Source organism: Gobio gobio (assembly GCF_949357685.1).
Source record: "Gobio gobio genome assembly, chromosome: 24".
Classification (NCBI taxonomy): domain Eukaryota; kingdom Metazoa; phylum Chordata; class Actinopteri; order Cypriniformes; family Gobionidae; genus Gobio; species Gobio gobio.
In genome coordinates, this window is record NC_137120.1 from 31,202,318 (window position 1) to 31,226,815 (window position 24,498).

Sequence of the window (24,498 nt, forward strand, 5' to 3'; positions counted from 1 at the left end):
GTTCAACCAAGACGTCTTTGTCTATAAATCATGAGAAGTGTTTCATCAATAGGATTTCACTTCATGGTGTATTTACTCTGACTCATCAGGAACTGCACGTTCACACTCCACCACGGTTCACAGCGTCACACATGTGAGATGAGAGTAAGACTGCCTGTTTGCTTGCCGGATTAAAGCTGTATTGCTTTATAGCTGTATCAGAGCTTTTGTGGCATATTATGAGCAGACCGACAGCTTGAGAAACCTTTAAATGCTTTTTGGCTGCAGCTCACCAGAACGGATGGAGAGGCGGTCGCACATGTTCAACACAACATGCGTTTGTCTTGCAGGCCCATCAGCCTCGCATTGGTAATGTTTAATTGCCTGGGTTGAAATTTGCACAGCTGCAGATTTTGACCTTTGTTCAAAGGGCAGGTGCATCCATGAGCTTTACGTGGACGGCCTGATCTTTCTGAAAAAGCAAGGCAAAGTTCTTGACCAGGAATGAGCAGCATCCTCTCAGAGGAGCAGAGGGCCCGCCACATGGCCAAAATAAGTTTTTTGTTCCTAGTGTGGACCTTAGTTGAGGCTGGGGGAAACTCCAGTAACGTCACTCTCTTTCACTGCTTGTGAGGAGTTGATTCATAACCTTTTGGCAGATTTTTCCAAAAGACAGTGGTTTGTTCAGTGTTTTGCAATGGTTCAGTGACCACAAGTCCAGAGTTAAAGAAATGAATACTTTTATTCAGCAAGGATGCATTAAATTGATCCAAAGTGAAGATATTTGGTAACACATTATGGGGAACACGTATTCACTATTATCTACGACTTTTGCCTCAAACTCCAAATTCACTGCTTATTAATAGTTTGTAAGATAGCTAAGTTTAGGTAGGTATTGGGTAGGATTTAAAGCTACACTGTGATATTTTCCCCCATCTAGCGGTTAAAAGGTATATGACCATCCAGTGAATATTAGTTTCTCTTCCTCTCAATTCCGATTTCGTTTTAACTCCTACGGTGGCCGATTTAGTACAAGATTAATATGGCTTCCAGTTCGACCTCGTCCACATTCGACACGGTGCCATCGAGTGTTAAAACGCGAAAGGCAAAGCTTGAATTCACGGGTATGTCCCTCTTTGGCTGATGTACTTTCAAGATGGAGGGGCAACATGGCGACCCGCATTCGAACCCATTACCGTATGTATTTTCAATGGCATATTATAAACTTACGAGAATACTTTATTACTTGAAAGAAGTAAATATACATTAATGAGCACATTTTTGAAAGAACTAAGTGTTTTTCGCTAAGAATAAACTAAAAATGTTACACAGTGTAGCTTTAAGGGATGTAGAATACGGTCATATCAATAATGTGCTTTTATGAGTACTAATAAATGGCCAATATCCTAGTAATATGCATGATAATAAGTAACTAGTTAAAGCAGCACTAGGTAGTTTTTGCTGTCGGGGTCCCCCTACAGTTGGGAAACAGTATTGTCCTCTACTACTCTCGTAAACTTTTGTCATCTTACATCAGTGGATGCATCGCACGTGCATTTGTTGACATGACAACCATGATAACACTGCAGGAGGAGTTCACCTGTCTATGGAGTTCACATGCAGGTGTTCTGCTTGTGTCGCGTGTGAAATGTCTTCATCCCAGGTACAGTGGCATATGTTTCAGCATGTCATATGAATATAATTTCATGGGTTTTATTTTTTTCAAACGCCAAATGATCGCGATGCTCACGTTTACAAGCCAGCGTCATTATAGTAGCCTAGTCTATTGGTTATCGTTTTACAGAATCTATATGATACTTCAATTTAATGCTTGAGTGAGGTAATAACCATACATCGTCAGTATTACAATATCAAGCTACCATAGATGAATCTGCAAATTTGAAAAATCGATTTGCATTATAGCTTGAGGCAAGACAAATAAACAAATATCACAGACATGTTGGGTATCCTAAAATAGGATTTTGTACATCTTATGTATTTACTTGCAAGAATGTAGCAGCCCCTCCTTCAGATCACGCCAACGAGCAAACGCTGGCCCAATGTTGATCCTCGTCCTGCCTTTAATCCGATCACTTTCTCGTTTCCTCTTTTTGCTTTCCTCCGACAAAACCTTTGCTTTCTTTTTTTTCTTTGCTGCTTCGGCCATGACTAACATCCGGCAAACAAATGATAGTTGGGCTCGGGCTCGCACGTCCGAATTTAAGGAAGTGGGGGTGGTGGTGGAAGTGACGTATATGCCGTAAAGCCGTCAAATTTTGTAGTTCTTTTTTTTTTCTCGGGTTACTACCCGAAGCCCGAAGTTTAAAAGTACGATTAAAAACGATACAGACCCCGTCAGGCTATGGCAGACGTGTCATTCAACCTATTGTAAGTCGACGTATTATCACAAGAGGTTTGGAAATATATTATGAAGGTTGAAAAGTTACCTAGTGCTGCTTTAATAGTGAGAATTGGACATTATAATATATTACAAGACATTTATAATGTTACAAAAGATTGTTTTGAATAAATGCTGATCTTTTGAATTTTATTAATCAAAGGTTAGAAAATCAAGGTTTTCACACAAATATTAAGCAGTACCACTCTTTACAATAGGGCTGGGTAAAAAAATATTGATTTCCCAATTTTAATTGATTCTCATTTTTACGAACCAATATTGATTAGTCATCCTGTTTTCAGTTGATGAATGAACAGAACATTGTAGAGCCCCTCCCATTCAATAAATTGCAATAAGCTTTGTTACTTTTTATATGAAACTCTCAGATTTCAAATTATGTCCATTTATTACAAAAAAATTAAGCGCTTTGGCGCTGTTTTATGTGGCTTGACCGATCGCTCAGTTCAACAGAAGCTTGCGTCAACTGATCATCTCCTCCGCTTTAATATCAGTTACAGCACGAAATAAACATGAAGAATGTTAAGATACAGTACAACTTACCGAAATGAGTATCATGACTCGTAATCGCTCAATCAGGGTTTCAACCGATGAAAGGCATCAATAAAACAGTGTGTGAATGTCAACAAAGTCACATAACGTCACATTTACCTCAGAAAACCTTTATTCAGTGATCATAAACTCGTTAGAAAGATATCTAGAAAAAATGTGTTTTGCTAAATACGTGCACCATATTCATTATTTTAATATTCTTCAATATTTAAGAACAATATTTAATTTCATTGTTTTTATGACATCCACCATTTAAATGTTTATATTTTTAAAAAAGTAGAAGTATTTAATTGTAAAGTTAGTATTATAACTTATATAAACTTCAGAGTGTAATTTAAGTGTTTGTATACAAATCCGTTAATATTATAGCAACTGACTTCCATGTATAGTTTACAGTATTAGTTGAGAGATTTTTTTTTTTTCTTTGAAAAAATTGTCATGTACTGTACCTGATATAAATAACCAAAATCGAATCCCGAAATTTGTGTCAATACCCAGCCCTAGTTTACAACATTGTTAATAATACATGTTGCAGGCAGCAAATCATCATATTAGAATGCTTTCTGAAGGATCATGTGACTGCCATAACAGGATTAAATTACATTTTTAAATGTTTTTAAAATTTCTTTATTTTAATATTTCACAATATAACTGTTTTTACTGTATTATTAACCAAATAAATGCAGCCTTGGTGAGCTTAAAAGACTTAAACAAAGACAAAGTTGTTTAATTTTAATATCAACAACCCATTATGGGTTATATACCTTTTAAGATGGAAAGATCAGTTCATCATTAAGGGCCAGAACAACTGAATCCTGGGAAAAACAAACCATTTCAGATGGTTTCTCCAGTGGATTCGGGCTGTAGTTGTTCTATGTGTTCTATCTTTTCTCTGTAATCCACCCTACACTAAAAAGTTACTTGCACTGACTGTTAATCATGTTGGATTTTGTACTTTAAAGTGCGTCATGTTTTAGCCTTGTGACGCAAGCTCTTCCTTCGAGAGCATTTCCTCTCTTTTCTGTGGGTTTTTTCCTCTCTATCATTGACGGAGCAGCGCGTCTAGTGAGGTTAGCAGCTGTGTCATGTTTTCTGAATGAGGAAGCTATGAATTGCAATTTGTATTTCTTAAACTGCAATGTCTCAGCCAAGACAATAATAGAACGCAACAAAATAAAAGCCGCAACTGTGCTAATATAAATCAACAGCTTTTATAGCGACACCACTGAGTGATTGTAAGTGGCAGAGCTTATGGACCCGCCGTCTTTGCTTGTTGAATATCTCATGTTGGAGTGTGAAAAATGGCGTGTGAGCCAGCGAAGTGAAGCGTTGAGCCGAGGGAGCCCTCGGGCTGGCTGTGTGAGCCTCGGACACTGGCTGTTATTTATAGTCGGCCACCTGCAGGCCACACACGTGTAAGGAACCCTGGGTAAACAGAGCCAGTGCTCAGCGTACGTTGTCACGTTATTGTTCACTGAGCCTCTGCAGGGATCCTCCATTTCTTAGCCTGGGCCCCTTAAACGTTATGTGAATCATGGCCACTCGCTCCATCTGCACCTTTACCTCTAATGCCAGGTCACTTTGACTTCTATGGTAATCAACCACCATTGCCGTCTGAGTACACGCATGAATTTACTGCTCAAAATATTTATTAATAAACATATGCAACATTTCGACCATCAGATCCTTCATCAGGCGCTATGTATTATTGCTTGAAATTACCCGCCACATATAAAAAAAAAAAAAAAAATATATATATATATACATATACATATATATATATATATATATATATATATATATATATATATATATATATATATATATATATATATATATATATATATATATATATATATATATATATATATATATATATATATATATATATATATATATATATATATATATATATATATATATATATATATATATATATATATATATATATATATATATATATATATATATATATATATATATATAATGACTTCTATTTAGACACAATGTAAATAAAATATAATCTAACTAAAATATTTATTAATAATTTAGTTTTATGTAGTTAATACTTAATACAAATATATATATTTTTTTTAAAGTCTCTTTATTTAAAACTGATAATTGTATAATGCTGAATATACTAATCGATAATCGACAACTAATTAATAACTATAAAAACAATCAATACCTAATTTACTTAATGGATTAAAACAAATTAACTGAAACATTTTTTTTAATGTAATTTTTGTATTTTTATCGATTTTTAATAGAAGAAATTAAGATTAATCAATTATGAAAATAGTGTCAATTTAAATTATTTAAATTATATAACCTACTATTAAAGTTATTTTGATAAAACTAATAAATAAGTATACTAATACTTATAATATACTTAAATATTTTAATGATATAAAATTGGTTATTGTTATTATACAAAATAAGGTTAATAAATTAAATTGAAGTAATGAATACGTTTCATTTATTTTAAATTACATTTATACAATTCCACAGTTTAAATGACTTCTACAAATAATAAAAATGTGTAAATATATACATTTAAACATTTTGTCTCCATCCCCCATATTAAAGCTATGATTTAGCTGTTTAGAGAGTTTAAGGAGATTTCCTATTAATTGCATAATGTCAAATGTCCAAGTTCTTGCGCATCTCTTAGGATGAGATACAGTTCTATTGTTAAATAAGAAATTAAAAAATAAAATACAAGACAGGCATAGTTGCCACTCACACAAAACAAGTCTCTGGAAATTGCTGTAAAATTACTGTCCCTGCTTTTCATCACTGCATCTGTGTTTGACAGCTGCTGCTGCTCAGTTGATGGGTGTAATTTGGCTCTCAGCAGAAGAGCAGGAGACACTTCTCAGGTGTTCTGCTCAAACACCTGTGTCAAGGCTGCTGGAGCCGGAGGTTGCTCAGTATGGTTGCACATTAAGGATATTATAGAAGGCCCCGAGGGCCCCAAACCTCAATTGTTTTAAGAGGTTAAGCGCAACTCTTGGAATCAAAGTACATTTGCAGTTAGAAAAACTAATTTGACTAAAGTGAAACTCATGGGTGACACAGGTTTGATCTCTCATATAGGTGTTCCTAATAATCCTTTAGGTGAGCATTATATATATATATATATATAATGCTCACCTAAAGGATTATTAGGAACATCTGTTCAATTTCTCATTAATGCAATTATCTAATCAACCAATCACATGGCCGTTGCTTCAATGCATTTAGGGGTGTGGTCCTGGTCAAGACAATCTCTGTCAGAATGGGAAAGAAAGGTGATTTTAAGCAATTTTGAGCGTGGCATGGTTGTTGGTGCCAGACAGGCCGTTCTGAGTATTTCACAATCTGCTCAGTTACTGGAATTTTCACGCACAACCATTTCTAGGGTTTACAAAGAATGGTGTGAAAATGCCTTGTTGATGCTAGAGGTCAGAGGAGAATGGGCCGACTGATTCAAGCTCATAGAAGAGCAACTTTGACTGAAATAACCACTCGTTACAACCGAGGTATGCAGCAAAGCATTTGTGAAGCCACAACACGCACAACCTTGAGGCGGATGGGCTACAACAGCAGAAGAGTGGTACCCGGTGGGGTCATCTCCACTACAAATAGGAAAAAGAGGCTACAATTTGCACGAGCTCACCAAAATTGGACAGTTGAAGACTGGAAAAATGTTGCCTGGTCTGAATGTCTCGATTTCTGTTGAGACATTCAGATGGTAGAGTCAGAATTTGGCGTAAACAGAATGAGAACATGGATCCATCATGTCTTGTTACCACTGTGCAGGCTGGTGGTGGTGGTGTAATGGTGTGGGGGATGTTTTCTTGGCACACTTTAGGCCCCTTAGTGCCAATTGGGCATAGTTTAAATGCCACAGCCTACCTGAGCATTGTTTCTGACCATGATCATCCCTTTATGACCACCATGTACCCATCCTCTGATGGCTACTTCCAGCAGGATAATGCACCATGTCACAAAGCTCCAATCATTTCAAATTGGTTTCTTGAACATGACAATGAGTTCACTGGCCCCCACAGTCACCAGATCTCAACCCAATAGAGCATCTTTGGGATGTGGTGGAACGGGAGCTTCGTGCCCTGGATGTGCATCCCACTAATCTCCATCAACTGCAAGATGCTATCCTATCAATATGGGCAAACATTTCTAAAGAATGCTTTCAGCACCTTGTTGAATCAATGCCATGTAGAATTAAGGCAGTTCTGAAGGCGAAAGGGGGTCAAACACAGTATTAGTATGGTGTTCCTAATAATTCTTTAGGTGTGTGTGTGTGTGTGTGTGTGTGTATGTATGTATGTATGTATGTATGTATGTATATGTGTATATATATATATATATATATATATGATGTATATGTATTTTATTAATTTATTTCATTTGTAAAAATAGTACTTTACTTTTATAGAAGTAAATCTGTGTAATCCATTTTGTACTATCCAGCTGCTTTAAACAGGGTTTTCTCTCTTGTCTGTCTCAATGCTTATGTTGGCTGCTCTTCTCCTCTGTCAACAGAAAATCTCAATACCGCAGTCAGAGAATCCAAATGAGCTGCGAACGTTTACGTTCTACCTGTCCAATGTGGGGAAGGACAACCCCCAGGGCAGCTTTGACTGCATTCAGCAGTACATTACAAGGTAAGAAAGAAAATAAACCACATCTTTTATTCAGACAGATTCCTGCCATCTCAAAGTAGTGTAACAATTTAATTTGTCTTTGGAAAGGAAATGTTGCCATGAAAACAGTTTATTTGATGTCATCTGAGTTTGTCAGGCAACGTTAAAAACTCTGTGATCGCATCATTACAAGCGCCATCTGTTCCTTTCTCTGTTCCCGCTACTGTTCAGCTCTGGACGAACACCAGAACAGAGAGAATAAATTGAATTTGGCCAATTGTCCAACCAAATGAGGAAGAAACTGGGAATGCATACTTGCAGTTAATGTCCTCCCATGTTCCCAATAAGATCAAAGGGTCAGCTGAAGTTCAGATGTTACATGCTCTTGTGAACTATCTGATTCTCTTTCTCATTCCACAAGCTTTATTAAAGCATTGTGACATCACAGTCAGTTGATAGTAGTCTTTTTTTATCTTAAGTTGTAGCTGAACAATTATAGTGCTCTTTCTACAACAAATCTAGAACAGAAGGCCAATTCAAAACCATTTGTTGTAGATTTGTGACTGGATTTCTCATATAACTAGAATGTACATTTCCTGAAGAAAATGTGAGTGGTGCTTGCCGTGGCAAAACTCGCCACCCGGATAATGCAAAAAAACCAAGCCACATGTCTGTAGGATGTTCTGGGGCTGAGATATAGGTCTTGGTAAACGGTTGCTAGGGTACTCTTTTTGGTTGCTATGGAGTAGCTTGGCATCATCCAATGACAATAATCCAAAGGCTGCTTGTCAGTATGAATGATATAAACCAACCCCCATGTCTCTATGATTTTCTGAGGCAGAGATATAGGTCTTGGTAAACCGTTGCTAGGGTGCTTTGTTTGGTTGCTATGGAGTAGCTTGGCATCATCCAATGACAATAATCCAAAGGCTGCTTGTCAGTATGAACGATATAAACCAACCCCCGTGCCTCTATGACATTCAGATGTGAAGATATCCCTCTGTGGATTTGGGTTGCTAGGGTGCTTGAAAATGGTTGCTAGGGCACGGCTAGGAACTTTTGAAGGTGATTTGTGATTGGCTGTTGATGCCCCGAGTCAAACAAACCCACCCTCATGTTTCTATGACACTTCTATCCAAAGATATCCCTTTGATGTTGTTCAATGGAAGTCTATGGGATCAGTTGCTAGGGAGCTCTAAATGGTTGCTAGGGTGTGGCTTCATAGGGTCACAATGATCCTGAGATAGTGATTGGCTGTCTAAGTAAATTGAGCCCAACCCCTTGTCTCTGAGACACTGTGAGCCAGAGCTATGTTCAATACAAAATCCCTATGCAATTTCCCATAGTAAGAGAAACGCATGAGTTTTATGGGACGTCCCTCCCCATTATAAGTCAATGGGAAAATTTGAGGAATTTTGGAGAGCTCTAGCGCCCCAGGGGTACAACTCACACCCCTTTGAGATGTGTCATCTTACAGGGCCTGTCAGCCTCTTCAAATGTGGTGACACATGAGTTTCTACGAAATCCTCGCTTGGAGCTACGAGGGGTCAAATTTCGTCCCAATGCAAAGCGCATGGGATTTTTTGGGCTACTTTTTGGCCCCTGGGGCGAACATCGTACCCCCGATCCCTTAGAAAAGTCATGGCACACTATTCCCGAATAAGCCGGTCGATTTGACACCTCATTCATGGGTGTGTGACAAACGGTGCGGGAGGAGTAGCGTGCCGAAATTTCTACGGAAGAATAAGATACTATATAAATCTATAATAAGCCCACAGAATAGTAATAGTGTGCTTCGCCTTTACAGGCAAGCACCACTAATTAGTCCAACTTTTCACTATCTTCAGCCAGTTGCACCACATAATTAGGTAATTTGTCATTTTAGCTGTAGCTTTCGTCCAATGAAAGTGCACTTTTTTTTACAAGGACAGGCCTCCCAGGATCAGCCTGGGGTTAAGTGCTCGCTCAAAGGTGCATTGGAGATCGTTGTACAATGATTACAAAGACCTTGAATTGTGGATCACCCCTTTGGGGTTTGAGCTTATCCACTTGTAAAGTCATGATGCAAGGAATGCCCATTCCGGGTCCAAGCCTCTACACGCTTCACTTGAGAATATTATCGCAAAAGCCGTTTATGAGCACTATTTATTCATATTACACATCTAAGCTAAGCCTTTAAAAAAACGTTTGGTGTACACTATAGTCTCCATGTTCACAGCATCCCAGACTCGAATATTTTAATGATTTATAAAAGATGAATCACTGTCTGGCCATCTGGGATTTCGATATGAAGATAAAGGTTAGGATTATAATTTTTCGGTAGTATTACATTACATCATGAGTCTATTAGCACTGTTTGTCTTTTCTCTGTGGATCTGGTAGAGCGTTTGGACCAGGAAGCAGTGATGGGTGACGTAGCGGATAGTCCCAGCCTATATCTTTAACCATTAGATCACATGACTCCTGTGTGAGATGCCAGTTTAGTTTGCTTTGTTAGTTAATTATTTAAATAAAAAAAATTATACTCACCAGTTGACCTTTAAAACAAATTTTTATTGTATAAATAAGGGTTTCCATGGGTCTTAAATTCTGTTGAAAAAAAGACAATTCTGTTATCCTTTTTTAAAGCTACACTGTGTGATATTTTCCCCCATCTAGTGGTGAACTTGTATATGACCATCCAGTGAATTTTAGTTTCTGTTCTGTTCAATTCCGATTTCGTTTTAACTCCTACGGTGGCCGATTTAGTCCAAGATTAATATGGCTTCCAGTTCGACCTCGTCCACATTCGACACGGTGCCTGTGGGATATTCTGTGCGCAGTGGGATGGTTGGAACTCAACTGGCCTAATTATTCGGCTAGAAAGAACTGCAGCTAATCCAGAGTGAACTTTGATGATAGTAATGTTTATTCAGTCATCCAATTGCAAGGCATAAACAGGTTTGCATGGATATGTACATAAATGTGGTTTCTGTGAGAGAACAAATTAGGATGGTAAATATACATGATAATGACATGACAGAATATACACAGTTAAGAACTGTATAACTCTACTTATAAGTTACATTTGTATAATGTAACCGTAAACCAGAGCTTATTGTACCATATATAGGCGCTAAATGCAGCTGCATTAAAAGGAGCGGAGCTGCCGCCGCTGCTGCTAACAAGCGGTGTCGGATTACAAAAGTGTGTGCGCAGGTTTAGCTCTGTATAACAAGTGTTAATATGCCGATCAGACCTGATACATATTTCCATCAACATACATTACAAGCAAATATTTTCTATAAACGAATAAACATTGTTAATAACTGAATGACTATTCAAATAGGTGAGCATTACGCTATTGTATGTTGACACAAAAATACTTCTGATGTGACATCAACTGAATTACATGATGACACACTCTAAAACACATCCACAATGACAATAACTATTATTACTTACGGAGTTATTAACGCACAGAAATACCACACAAGGAAAAACAGACTTTTGAGGAATAAACAAGCCAGGAAAACTCCGTATAACTCTGTTACTGGAGCTGCTGAGATGAAAACTCTCTGCGCATGCACCAGACAAGTCTGAACAAGTTGACGCGCACAGTGTTAAAACCGGTTAAAACGCGAAAGGCGAAGCTTGAATTTACGGGTATGTCCCTCTTTGGCTAATGTACTTTCAAGATGGAGGGGCAACATGGCGACCACCGTTAGATCCCATTACCTTATGTATTTTCAATGGCATATTATAAACTTACGAGAATACTTTATTACTTGAAAGAAGTAAATATACATTAATGAGCACATATATTTTTGAAAGAACTAAGTGTTTTTAGCTAAGAATAGACTAAAAAAGTTACACAGTGTAGCTTTAAATACTGCTTGATTCGTAGAATAGTTTTAGGATCTCTTTAATCAATGGAGAGACGATCTTTTCGATTTCATTAAAAATATCTTCATTTGTGTTCCAAAGATGAAAGTCGGTAATAATGATTAAATACAATTTAAACAGTCCAGAAATTTTAAATGAATACAACAGATTTCATGAGGCCTTAAATTAAATTCCATGCACTGCAAAAACTGTTCTTCCTCAGGAATTTTGTTTTCCAGTACAAATTCAAAATGACCTTGAATGAAGATACATTTATTTGAAATGCAAAATGAAGAAATGAAGTCTTGTTTTCTGAGAAATTTTACAAAATTAAGTCAATTTATGCATAAAAAAGAACAAATATCTGTTATTGGGTATAAACATTACTTGCATTTGAATTGAGTTGATTTTTGAGCACATTGGCAGATATTTGTTCTTGTTTTAATCATAAAATCACTTTCACAAGATTTTCCCAAGATGTTTGTACGTGTCTGTTACACTCGTGTCTCGTGTCTTTAGCAGCGTCTAACCCATAAAACGGCATTCTAAAAATGCGGCGCTTAAGTAAGAAAGTTCAACTCCCATTTTTTCTTTTTTCTTTTTTTTTAAATAATAAAATTGCGGCAAAACATTACATTTGAACTAATCAAAAAAAAATCTGAAAAATCACCCAGCCCTAATTAACGTTATGGAGATCTGTTGGAAATTTGTATTTTCAAACTGTGAAGTGTCACTAATACAACTCATTTTGCACTTAGACATTTACATTTAGAGACTGTCATGCTCTCTTTAATTTATTCCTTGTATTTTCTATAATTGGTCTTAAAAAGGTCTGACATTTACCTTCATAAAACCTGCAGAGACCCTGAAAAATATACACTACTGTTCCAAAGTTTGGGGCCATTAAGATTTTTATTGAAAGAAGGCCAAAGAAGCACCAAGGCTGCATTTAGTCAAAAATACAGTAAAAACAATAAAAAACAAGTAATGGTGTGAAATAATTAGGTAACCCTTTATTTTACAGTGTCTTTGTTAGATGTTACATGTACTTACCATAGTAATAACAGTAAATTATGCATAATTACATGCAACTAACTCTCAACCAAACCCTAACCTAACCCTATAGTAAGTACACATAATTAATTAATATTACTTAGTACTTAAATATATAATTACACTGTAACAGTGACACCGTAAAATAGTGTAACCAATAATTTATAATTAAAAAACGTAAAATATTAAAACTAGTAATATATTAAATGTAATTTATTCCTGTGATGGCAGAGCTGTATTTTCATCATCATTACTTATTACTAATCATTTTAATATGCTGATGTGGTGATCATTTCTTGTTATGAATGTTAAAAAATTGCTTTGCTGCTTAATATTTTTGAGGAAGCCTCTTTGAATAGAAAGGTCCGCATTTATTTAAAATAGTAATTTTCTGGAACATTAAACTTTACACTCTCTCTTTTGATCTATTACATCCTTTCAGAATAAGTATTTTTTTTTCAAAAAAAAAAGAGAAATTTACTGACCACAATCAGTAGTTTAATTTAATTTGAGTGTATAAGTATATATATATTTTAGCTTTAATGTTTCCATAATTTGATACTTACAATTATATTTATGCACATTCGATATTTTAACTGAAATAAAACTTTTGTGAAAACCCTACAAAGTCAGAAAAATTAGATAAACTAGCCCTAATCTAGTCAACCCCACTAACATTGTCAGTACACTATAAACCTTCTCCATGAAGTTCTCTAAATGTATCTGTAGCCCTAGCCATCAAAGCATCGCAACAAATTTACTAGCTTACACAAAACATTTCAAGACCAAATGCATATTCAGTGTTTTTTTTTTTGTTCACTCAAATATATCCTTATGTAGCCCCGAAAATATGTCTGGTGGACATTACCCCAAAACGGCTAAATTATACAGGGCTTCCTTTTGACTGCTTCAGAAAACACAATTTCTTGTTTTGCTCCGGCATAGTGTGGCTTAACTGTGATCCCGAGTTTTGAGACTTAATATTGCCAAGCAGATCAAAGGCAGTTCGCAGGGTTTCAGGGTGGATGAGCCCGCTCGTAAGGAACCTCTCTACAGGTGTTGCCCTTTTAGAGAACGCCCATCCAACCACCTGTGCTGTAAATGAGCCATTGCAACGCATTTGAAATATGGATAACTGGTGAGAAGGTGGCGTAGTCGGTGCCATTTGGAGTGTCTGACGGGCTTGGTTTCTGTCCAGTGAAGGGAGCATACAGCTGGACTGCCTGGGAGGGATCCAGGACAAAATCACGGTATGCGCCACAGACGACTCCTACCAGAAAGCCAGGCAAAGCATGGCTCAGGCCGAGGAGGAGACCCGCAGCCGTGGAGCCATCGTCATCAAGCCTGGCGGGAGATACGTGGGTAGGTTTGGGCCGCCACATTTGGATGCATGCAACTGTTCCTGTAAGGCTTGAGCGGAAGAACCGATCTGTTTACACATGGTGCACAGACAGATTGAAGCGAAGGGGTGGGATTTAGAGCCAGTTCGTCGCCACAAGTCTGAAACTGCAGCGTGCTACATAATTTATGAAGCTGTCTGTTCCAGTGCTCACTAAAAAAATATTATACAGGGTACTCTAGTAACTTGCACAAAACTATCATTACCAAACACTAGCTTTCACCAAAGATGTTTAATGACAAAGATCTTTCCTACTGATCCTCAGTTTGCCCTACCCTGCCTATATGGGATTACTTTTATTTGTGCAGGTCTTAAAAGTCTTTTAAAATACTTAACTTACAATTTAATAAACCTGCAGATACCATGAATTACAAATGTTTTATTATATTTGGGGAAAAAAACAATTAATTTATTCAGATTTTATTTCAAATATATAAATGTAGTAATTTATGTATTTTAAATATTTGTATTTAAAACTACTTCTGAATGTGGACAATATATTGTTTTCTTAATCCTAATAAATTGTATTAATTATATATATTTTTTCAAAAATACATTTCTAATCATATAAATTATTTTAATTATAAATGATAAGTTTTAATAAAAATTAAAAAAAAAATACAGAAACTGATAGAGCCTGTTGATGGTTTAAAAGTAATTTGCAGTGTTTGTATTGTGAAATGTAGTTATCATCAAAGCTTAAAAGAAATCAGACATCACACATCACCCTTATACTTTGTATCTAATATTAGGCCGTAATATTTAGCGAAATGTTGAAATATTCTGGAAAAAAAATAAGCTATTTAAGAATGTTGACACATGAGAAATAAATACTCATTCAAGAGATTAACGTCCATTTTGACCAACTTTCTTCCCTTCGCTATTCAGGTAAGCGTGTACAAATCCGGAAGCCGATAACGGGTGTGTCCGATGTGGCTCCGTCGCGGCGGATCTCGCGGCCGGTTATCATCTCCAGCAGTCAGAAAAAGAGCCCGCCGCGGCCGCTGAGGGAAAGACTAGTGCATTTACTGGCCCTCAAGCCCTACCGCAAACCCGAACTGCTGGTGCGGCTCACGAAAGAAGGCCTGTCTCCTCAGGACAAGGAGACACTGGACAGCCTCCTGCAACAGGTTCGTAACCAGCACTAGAGATACTAACTGATAACTTTCAGTTACATAAATACTAAAACACGATATACATACTGCATGCTGTAAAAATAGTACAAGTAGTATGCAGGTATGGAACATCTGTCAAAGTTATGGTTTGGGTTTGACTAGTTTAGTTTGTATGGCCCATTCTAAATCATGTTCTTGACCTCTACTTAGACATAATGACTCAACCTAGACACATTTGTCAATACATAGACAGACACTCAGGCCTGCGTAAAGCCAAAGCATATAATACACAGAGGCTGTCAGCACGCTATTGTAGTGTTTGTTTTTCTGCACTGGTGTTGAAATACAGCTCTTGTACTCTTATTTTTAGAAAGCCAAGACTTAAGCCTCTTGTTTCATTTTGCTGTGTTTTTTTCCCCCTGGTTGGGTGTAGGTGGCTAACCTGAATAGTAAGGACAACACCTTCACATTGAAGGATTGTTTGTTTAAGGAAGTTCAGAAGGACTGGCCTGGTTACACTGAGGTGGACCAACAGATTCTGAAGAGAATTCTTGTACGGTAAGCTTCATTGACTTTCATGTCCGCATCTTTCGTTTTTCATCTTTCGAGTTTTTCTTGAAGCAATTTTTATTTTAAAGTTTATTTTAATTTTGTTTACTCACACTCCTACACTCCTGGTGTGTTTGTACATTTATTTAGTAGTTTAAGGGCTCTTTCCATGTACAATGGAATGCTTGATTTTATGGTTATTATATGGTTTTATATAATTCAATTATAGGGTAATTTAAATGGATCACATCTCAATATTTGATATATTCTCAAAACAAGAAGATGGTACTTCGATAGTAGGTTTATGTTATGCACCGTATACACCCTTATGCAAAAATTTAGTATTCATTCTCAGCCATTAGTCAGTGTTTTGCATAACTACGACAATATACTTATTTCTATACCACTTGACACATTTCTATTGCAATATTGCTTGAATGTTTTGTCCTTTTTTAGTAGTTGTACAAAATATTGTCAGATTTTCAAAATGTTGGACCACAAACTTGTCTATAAAAACCTGATTTGTTCCTATTGTGTGTGTGAAGTGATGTGACCAAGACAGCACACCACACACTAACAGATTCCATTCAAAAACAACCAGAGTCCTGACTGTGAACATGGGAAACCTCGCAAAATCTCTCGTGGTCAAACGTGACTTTAGAGTAAACAAACATGGCAGACGACGGGCAAGAAGAAATGGTGATAGGCCCTGTACCAAATGGCACCCTAAACCCTCATGATCTTCCTCTGAGTCCGCACTTTTACGACGAAATGCCGGTTTGACTGCAGGGAAGAAGTCCGCTGCATAGCTCGCACCAGTGCGGGCTCGGCAGAAATGCGCATCGAGGGCGCATATCGACCTCAAAGGGGGGCACTCGCGAGAACCCTTCTGAGACCTAAAATGACAAATGGGACACCCTGCGGTCTCATGGACTTAACGGACACACGCGCGCAGCGGCCATTGTAAGTCCACAAGACCGAAAGTGCACATGAAATGTGCCATTTGGGACAGGGCCATAGTGTTTGGACTGCTTTTTAGAGAAGGTTCTGGGAAGGGGGGTTGGCTGTTGGATGAAGTCGTGTAATGCTTCCATCAGCTTGCTTTACGATTGGGTATCATTTCATTCCATGTGACAATCTACAGAGTGCGTGCACGTTTGTCCTCTGGGTTCCCATTCAACATGTTGGATATTTATGATTTGAGATCGATGTGGCGCAGACATTCATTCACACAAGCAGATTCAATCACTCTTAACACACATTACACTACAGGAAAATCTGACAAGATAATCTGTAGAACCATCAAGATAATGATGACTTTACCTAGGATTGTCAGAAGGGGAGAATTGGGCCCAAAATCAGCCCGTTTATCTTGTAGTGTGTGTGTGGGTTCCTTTACATGGAAACTTCTGAGCTCCAATGAACTCTGGTGCAAGACTGTCCCCTGCCTGGAAGCTAAATTTAGAGAGGCCATGCTAGACTGGGTAGAACATAGTGTTGTGATATCCGTTCAAAACAAAATGAAAATATTTGCCAGAAACAAACCCAACACCCAGGTGGAGCACACTCCACACGCTTGCACTTTGAGACGGGTGGTGAAGCTTATCAGCTGACGGACCTTTTTATGTCCACACACACCCCCTCTTGCACCCACCCACTTTCCCTTCTGGTCATGAACGATGTGCTGTCATGTAAGAGTCATGGCTGTGTGCATTCGGGAGGTTGGTGATGCAACCTTATTCCAGCACATGCTGATCTGTGTGTGGGTGGCACAGGTCCAAGGCCTGGCCGTGCATGGGCACACGCAGTTTGATCGAGACCATAGCGACTCATGCCCACCCACCTACTCTCAGGAATAGACCCCTGTCCATGCACCCTCGACGGAGGCGGGGCCTGCTATTGGATGCATTGGCCCATGTCATACTGCCCCCTGTTGACATCCACACAAACTGCCTCAGTTTAAGTGCACTTGACCAAGCAGAATTATGAACTTTGGCTGATTGTTTGATCACATTACATATTAGTGCACTTAACACAGTTACCAGGTTTGGTATTAAAATATACACATTTATATGGAAAATTAAATCATCTGAAGTTATTGGAGTGCCCATTCTCTATGTGGTGGTGTTTCGCATAACCCCGACACATCACACTAAATTTATACCACTTGACAAATTTATATGCATTTAGGCCGGTGGTATACATTTCACACAAGTTGGTCAATCTTAATTTTGGCCAGTACACTTGTTTTCCTGCTGTTCCATTTAAATTTATTTAGTGCATTAATGCATTTACCAAAGTGACATTTAAACAGTTTAATCTTTTTCTGTCGTCATGAAGACTCGAGACTGAAGACGATTTTGTTGACATGTTGTGGACACAGTATTCACATAACCAACATCTTGTTATCAGTAAACACGCAAGTCCGTTTCAGATAGGTCTTTAACAGTGAGATATTTTTTTATTAAAGAGTATCAAAATACCTTTTTTTGTGTGTGTTTATTTTCCTGGAGTTATAGATTCTGGATTAGGCAGTTCCTTGGCTCTTTTTTTTTTTTTTTTTTTTTTAAACGGATGATTCCTTATCTTCCTCTTTCTTTCTCTACAGAAAACTGTGTAAGCCTCAGAGCAGTGCCCCTGTATCTGGGGAGAGCCCGGTCAGCCCGCACAAAGAGCCAGCCAGCAGCTCACCCTCTCAGGTCAGCCTTTTGCAATGATCCCACATTTGTCTTCATAATCATTCATCAAAATGATGCACTACTAGTAAACAAACAACTGCAAAACATTTAATCGCTATTTAATATTTGCCTGCATTAAAACCAACCATCCCAATTTTATGAACAGTCATTGTTTGTGGCCTACAGAAACGACCTGCAGCAGAGTTCATCGATCCCCTGGCCAATAAGAAACCCAGAATATCGCATCTAGCTAGCAAGTCTACAGGGCTCCTCAATGGCAAACTGAGCTCATCCAATGGTAAGGACTCTTCTAGTTCTCAAGCAGCAGAGACGTCGTCGACCTCTCAATTTCCTCCGCTGGAGATCCCCCGACCCTTCGACCCCCTTTCGGATGTCAGCAACGACTCCAATGGCAGAGACTGTGAAAGTCAGGAGGCGGCAGTGGCGGAAAGACTGAGTCAGCCCCCGTCATTCGCCCCTCGCTCCACAACGCAAGAGGAAAGTCTAAGCTCAACATCCCCAACCCACAGCAGCCTGGATGCATCTCAGACCCGGACTGCTCAACTCTCACTGCATGGCAAGCCTAAGAAGAAGTCCAAAAAACACAAGGACAAAGACAAGTCTAAGGAAAAAGACCGAGAGCGGGACGTGAAGAAGGAGAGGAGAGTTGAAGACCATGGCTTGGATCAGAGGAAACCCTGTGATGTCACAAGCGATAGGAGGACAGGTGCGGATTAGTTTCTCTGAATAATTGATAATGTCATGGGTTATGATGTCAGAATGAAGCAGGTGAACTTTTGTCCCGTTTGAATCTAGTATATCATCTCAATTAGATCTATGACAGAAAAGATTTTCTATTTCAGATCCTGAGTATTTTGACGAGTATTGTTTAGTAAACAGCTGAAAAGGGTGCTTAACCAACTTAGTCACCAAGTGTGGTTTAGTTATTAAAGTAGTCGTAAAGGAGGCCCATCAATTGAACAAAAAGGTTGCATTAATTAGCGGAATCTTTCAGACAACCCATTAACTAGTCAGTTAGTCCAACCACCAACCTAGTCGTTAGTGAGGGTGATTAATTGGTGGGGTGGGCTGTGTGAACATCTATTCAAGTAGTCAATTACTAGTCCAAAATCTGACACAGTGAGGTCATTAGCTGAATAATTGTTCAGACAACATAGCAACTTTTCGATTGGTAGTCCAACAACAGGCCTAGTTTGTTAGTGGGACCGATGTGTTGAATCGTCACTCAGACAACACATCAATTATTTAGTCTAATTAATAGTCTAAAGGCCCTTTCACACCGGACGCGTAACGAAAAAGCGAAGCGGATTATTGAAAAGCTAATATTTAATGTGCGAATAGTTCGCGTCAAAACCATTCACATCAGCCGTGACGTTTGCAACGTTTCAGAGCTCCAACATTCCAAAACATTGCCGGCGACAGCTGAGAAAACACGGACACATCCTCATCCATTGAAGATGAGCTTTTCATTTTCTTTAAAAGACCGAGAAAAAGGTTTTGGGTGCATCCAGTCTTAAAGAACAGAGAGTCTGAAGGAGAGTATGCTAATCTTGTACAGGAGCTAAAACTTTATCATGGCCGGTTCCGCACTTACTTCAAATGTCCGTGGGACAATTTGAGGAGCTCCTCCAGAGACAGTAGCATCGCATCTGAAGAGAAAAACCACACACTTCAGGAACCGATTGATCCAGAGCTGCTGTGTTTCCAGTTGAGTCACAATGTAAACATTTAAGTGCCACAGTCGTACTGACGAAAACACGTTCACTTTCTATAGTCGCGGACACAATTAGGTTAGAAAAAAATCAAACACAGCTGCATCTGTACAGCTGTAAACACAGCTGCAGCTGTAATCTCGTGAGAAATGCGATACCTAGCAAAGGTTAATGTTGATCGAATGGCTAGTGACATCAACTGGACATTTTGTCACCTTTGTGTCCTTGTATGTGATTGGTTTAAGCCTATTCTATCGCTGCGAGTGTTAAAAAACATCGACATCGAAACGGAAAAAATAAACGTTGTTTTTCGCCGCAGCACATTCGCGTTCAGTGTGGAGGCTCTCATTACACAAACAGCTGATCCAAAAATCAAACCATCGCGTGAATTATTCTTGCGTCAAAATCGCGTCCAGTGTGAAAGGACCTTAACAACCGACAAGTATGTTAGTCAGGTCAATTATATGAATAGTTGATAGCCCACCACACCATCTAGTTGTTGAATAGTCATTGAGACTGTCCATCTGTTATCAATAAACTATTAGTAGTCTGAATAACTACTTTATTAACTGACTAGTTTGTTAGACAGCCCACAGACTAGTTGATTAGCAGTTCAACAGCCAACCTAGGGCCAGATTTACTAAAAGCTTGTGTCAGCGCAACCCTTTTGCCATTAAAAAATGACTTCGGATTTACTAAAGACATGCAGTGAAAAATTAGCGCTTAAAAGGTGTGGGCACAGTTATTTTTGCAGCTGACCAGACTGCATATGCATTGTAAGAGTTTCCTCTTCAGACTCAATTTATGGGAGGAGATCATTTAAATGAATCACGCAAGGTGATTTTAATAAGGTTTGCGCTCGTGCATTTACTGGCGTTTGCACCTTTTATTTACTGCCCAAAAAAAGCATGTCTTAAAACAGACGCTAACTGGTAGATTGTGTTGTCATTTATGGAAATGATCGGCTGCGTCATGTTTAGCATGAGAATTCAACTCTTTAACAGCGTAAATAAGTCAGAATGCATGAAATGTCCGTTTAACAATTCAAATTATTTATTTTCAGGTCTGAATGGAACATGCAACAGCTCCAGTATTCCTGCATCTTCATCGGAGACATCAGACTATTTATTGTAAGCACCTCTTTGTACATTGTCTAGTAGAAACGGTCTTTTCACTTAGCTTTTGCGTCAGGTTTGTCAAAAAAAACTTGCGTTATATAACTAAAAGAAAATAACATTAAACTTTTATGACGTTTATAAAACTGGTGTTTTTTTCCGCTTGGTTTCCTCAACAGAAAGTACACAGTGATAAGCTCACAAGAGCAACGTCAGACTTACAAGAATGACTTCAACTTAGAGTACAGCGAGTACCGGGGCCTCCACTCACGGATAGAGGGCATCACCCGACAGTTCACTATACTCGACTCTGAGCTCAAACAACTCCAGCAAGGCACAGACAAGTACAAGGTATATTTGTTGAAAATTCCATACCAAAAATACAGTGCATCCATCCACGCATATGATTACTCATTTTTTATTAATATGCTGTTGGCCCCTGCCTGATCCCAGTAGTCACGTCTTCCTCTGGAAAATGATAAAATAAAGTGTAGTTGACTCATCCAGTGTCCTACTGTAATTTTCATTTATCTTGATAAATTGGAAACTGTTACTGTTTTTCTTCCCTCGTCTCTCCCAATCTAGTCTGAGAGAGTAATGAAAGAAACAACAGTCATTTGACTGATTAGAGGCAATAATGTTAAATAACCGGAGCATAATGTTGTGAGGATTTATTTCTCCTACACGTAGTCATAACCCTTTATAAGGCTCAATAATGAAGATATCTCTCTGGCTTGGGGCCAGGGAGAGAGTTGTGTTGCCAGATCTGGCTACAAAAATTCAGCCACATGTTATGACAAAACAACTAAAAAAGACCTAGACAAGGGAGGGAAAGTATGTAGAGTGTGTATTGTACAGTAGGTGGAGATATTTGACAGCTACTACTTGGTCAATCATAATTTGTGTTAATCACTAACAGGATTGGACACTAACTTTATTTTGTTTAAAAAAAAGAAGCTGGAAAGGGTTACCATACATATTTAGAAGCAACTTCATGAAATAATTTTAACTGGACATTACTTAAATTGAGCCATTATTTTTATTATGTAAATAAAATGCTGCATGAGCTCAACCAATCAGCTGGTTCAGCACGTGAGTCCCACCCCCGAAAGTTCCTGAACCTTGAAAAAGTACTACCTCGCAAGCAGGGCCGTTTTGAGGGGGAAATCTTTACCCGGAACTTTATTTAGACCCCGGTTCGGGAGGAGCATGTTCAAATGATCTATCCAATCAGCATGAGTTTTCAGCTTGCCTCCACCACCCAGTCTCCTCTCACCTGGGGCCTCATTTATAAACGTTGCGTACGCACAAAAGAAGGCGTACGCCGCTCTCTACGCAATAATTGGTATTTTATAAAAAAGCAAACTTGACGGGAAAATGTGCGGTCCTTCACGCAAGCTCTGACCCAGGCGTACGTACAAAAACAGGTGAAATGAGAAATGGCGACACCGTCGGCAGATGGAAGAAACACGTGAAAGTGTGTGAAACTGTAGACCGTTGTGTAAAAGAAATGGCAATACTGCTTCTCATAAATAACATGAAGACTTCACAAAGCAAGTCTAACAATTAACAGCCGACACGAACACCCGTTTGATCGATCTGCAGTGTAAAACAAACAAAATCAAACGAAAATTACAACAGAAATGCAAATTAACACATTTGCAAAAAGAAGAGTGAATCTGTAGCTTGTCAGATGCAATTAAATGGATGGAAATAAAATGCCCCATCACAATGCGTAATGTCCGACCATTTTTTTTTATTTCGGCCATGGTCCGAGCTTGTGAGGCTACAGCATTTACGGCGTCTGCAACCTTTTGCCGCTCAAGTGCCTTTTTGGTATTAGTAATGCCCACACTGTGCCCTCCAAACAACATTTTTCTCCTCTTTTCCACCTCGCCAACGATAACTTCTACTTCACATTGAGTGAAGTTACGTGTTTTTTATTTCCTCTCTGTGTTTGCCATGATTTCGCAATCGATGAATATTAACTTGTGGGCGTTTCACGGACTATTTATGGGCATGACATGAAGCCGCAAAAGCTGCGCTACATTTAGAATTGATTGTGATTTATTAAGGGAAAACTGCGTAGGATGTGCGTGTGCACGGTTTTATAAATCCGAATATTTCTGTGCGTACGCATGTCCTATGTTTCAGCCGTATGCCACTTCTGACGCAAATCCTACGCAAGATTTTATAAATGAGGCCCCTGGTTACTATCCTAACCATAGATACGGGGGAGTACTCTGGCTTCGAAATAGAGCTCAGAGCCCTCTCCTTGGGCGGCACGGCAAATATGCATCTATATCTGTAAATTCACGAGTTCTCACAAATAATCAATGTTTAAATGTATTCAACATTCTCTCAAAATCAGCTTAGAAAACTGCAAGCACAGTATATTAGTCTAGCAATTAAACGAACACTCCACTTTTTTTGAAAATAGGCTCATCTTCCAACTCCCCTAGAGTTAAACAGTTGAGTTTTACCGTTTTCAAATCCATTCAGCCGATCTCCGGGTCTTTTAGCATAGCTTAGCATAGATCATTGAATCTGATTAGACCGTTAGCATCTCGCTCAAAGAATGACCAAAGAGTTTTTATATTTTTCCTATTTAAAACTTGACTCTTCTGTAGTTACATCGTGTACTAAGATGGAAAATGAACATTTTCTAGGCCGATATGGCTAGGAACTATACTAAAATTCCTGTGTAATAATCAAGGAACATTGTGCCATACCATGGGTGCAACAGGAGCAATGATATTACGCAGCGCCTGAAAATAGTCCCCAGCACGCTCCCTGTGCGAGCAGGTTGTCACGTTGGTTATGTTGACGGAAGTTAGCCTATTTTCAGTCGCTGCGTAATATCATTGCGCCTGGGTTAGGGTTAAAAAAATATTGAAACTCTTCGTTCATTTTGAGCGAGATGCTAACGGTCTAATCAGATTCAATGATCTATGCTAAGCTATGCTAAAAGTGCTACCGCCAGTCCCAGAGATCGGCCGAATGAATTCGAAAATGGTAAAACTCAACTGTTTAACTCTAGGGGAGTTGGAAAATGAGCCTATTTTCCAAAAAAAGTGGAGTGTTCCTTTAAAGGTTTGGATATGATCTGAGCAGGTTCACTGATCCTAGAGCTTCCCGTGAACCTGTATTTTTACATGAACTCCTCAAACTATTTAGTGGTCTATCTATCAAACTATCTATGGTCTCGTTACATATTTGAAACTACTGTATTAAAGCAGGAACACCACTGAAAAGATCTGTTTCTCCTTTTCACAGACAATCCACAATCAGATACTTGAAGAGTATCGCAAAATAAAAAAGGTAAGCTGACAGTCTCTTCCACCTTTTTTGTTACTTAACACCCAGTACTGAATACTGATCGAGTTCTCCTCTTTT

General features: G+C 38.5%; 1 protein-coding gene across 1 annotated transcript in view; it reads left to right on the plus strand.

The window, feature by feature from the left end:
- The window catches only part of ell (elongation factor RNA polymerase II), a 48,791-nt gene that overhangs the window by 22,051 nt on the left and 2,242 nt on the right, over nucleotides 1–24,498 (plus strand). Inside the window, exons 3-11 of the mRNA XM_079808569.1 lie at nucleotides 7,496–7,617; nucleotides 13,712–13,875; nucleotides 14,801–15,042; nucleotides 15,461–15,585; nucleotides 18,185–18,275; nucleotides 18,441–18,981; nucleotides 21,051–21,117; nucleotides 21,282–21,453; nucleotides 24,379–24,423. Of these exons, the coding sequence (XP_079664695.1) occupies nucleotides 7,496–7,617; nucleotides 13,712–13,875; nucleotides 14,801–15,042; nucleotides 15,461–15,585; nucleotides 18,185–18,275; nucleotides 18,441–18,981; nucleotides 21,051–21,117; nucleotides 21,282–21,453; nucleotides 24,379–24,423 (1,569 nt within the window). The remainder of the gene's footprint in view (nucleotides 1–7,495; nucleotides 7,618–13,711; nucleotides 13,876–14,800; nucleotides 15,043–15,460; nucleotides 15,586–18,184; nucleotides 18,276–18,440; nucleotides 18,982–21,050; nucleotides 21,118–21,281; nucleotides 21,454–24,378; nucleotides 24,424–24,498) is intronic.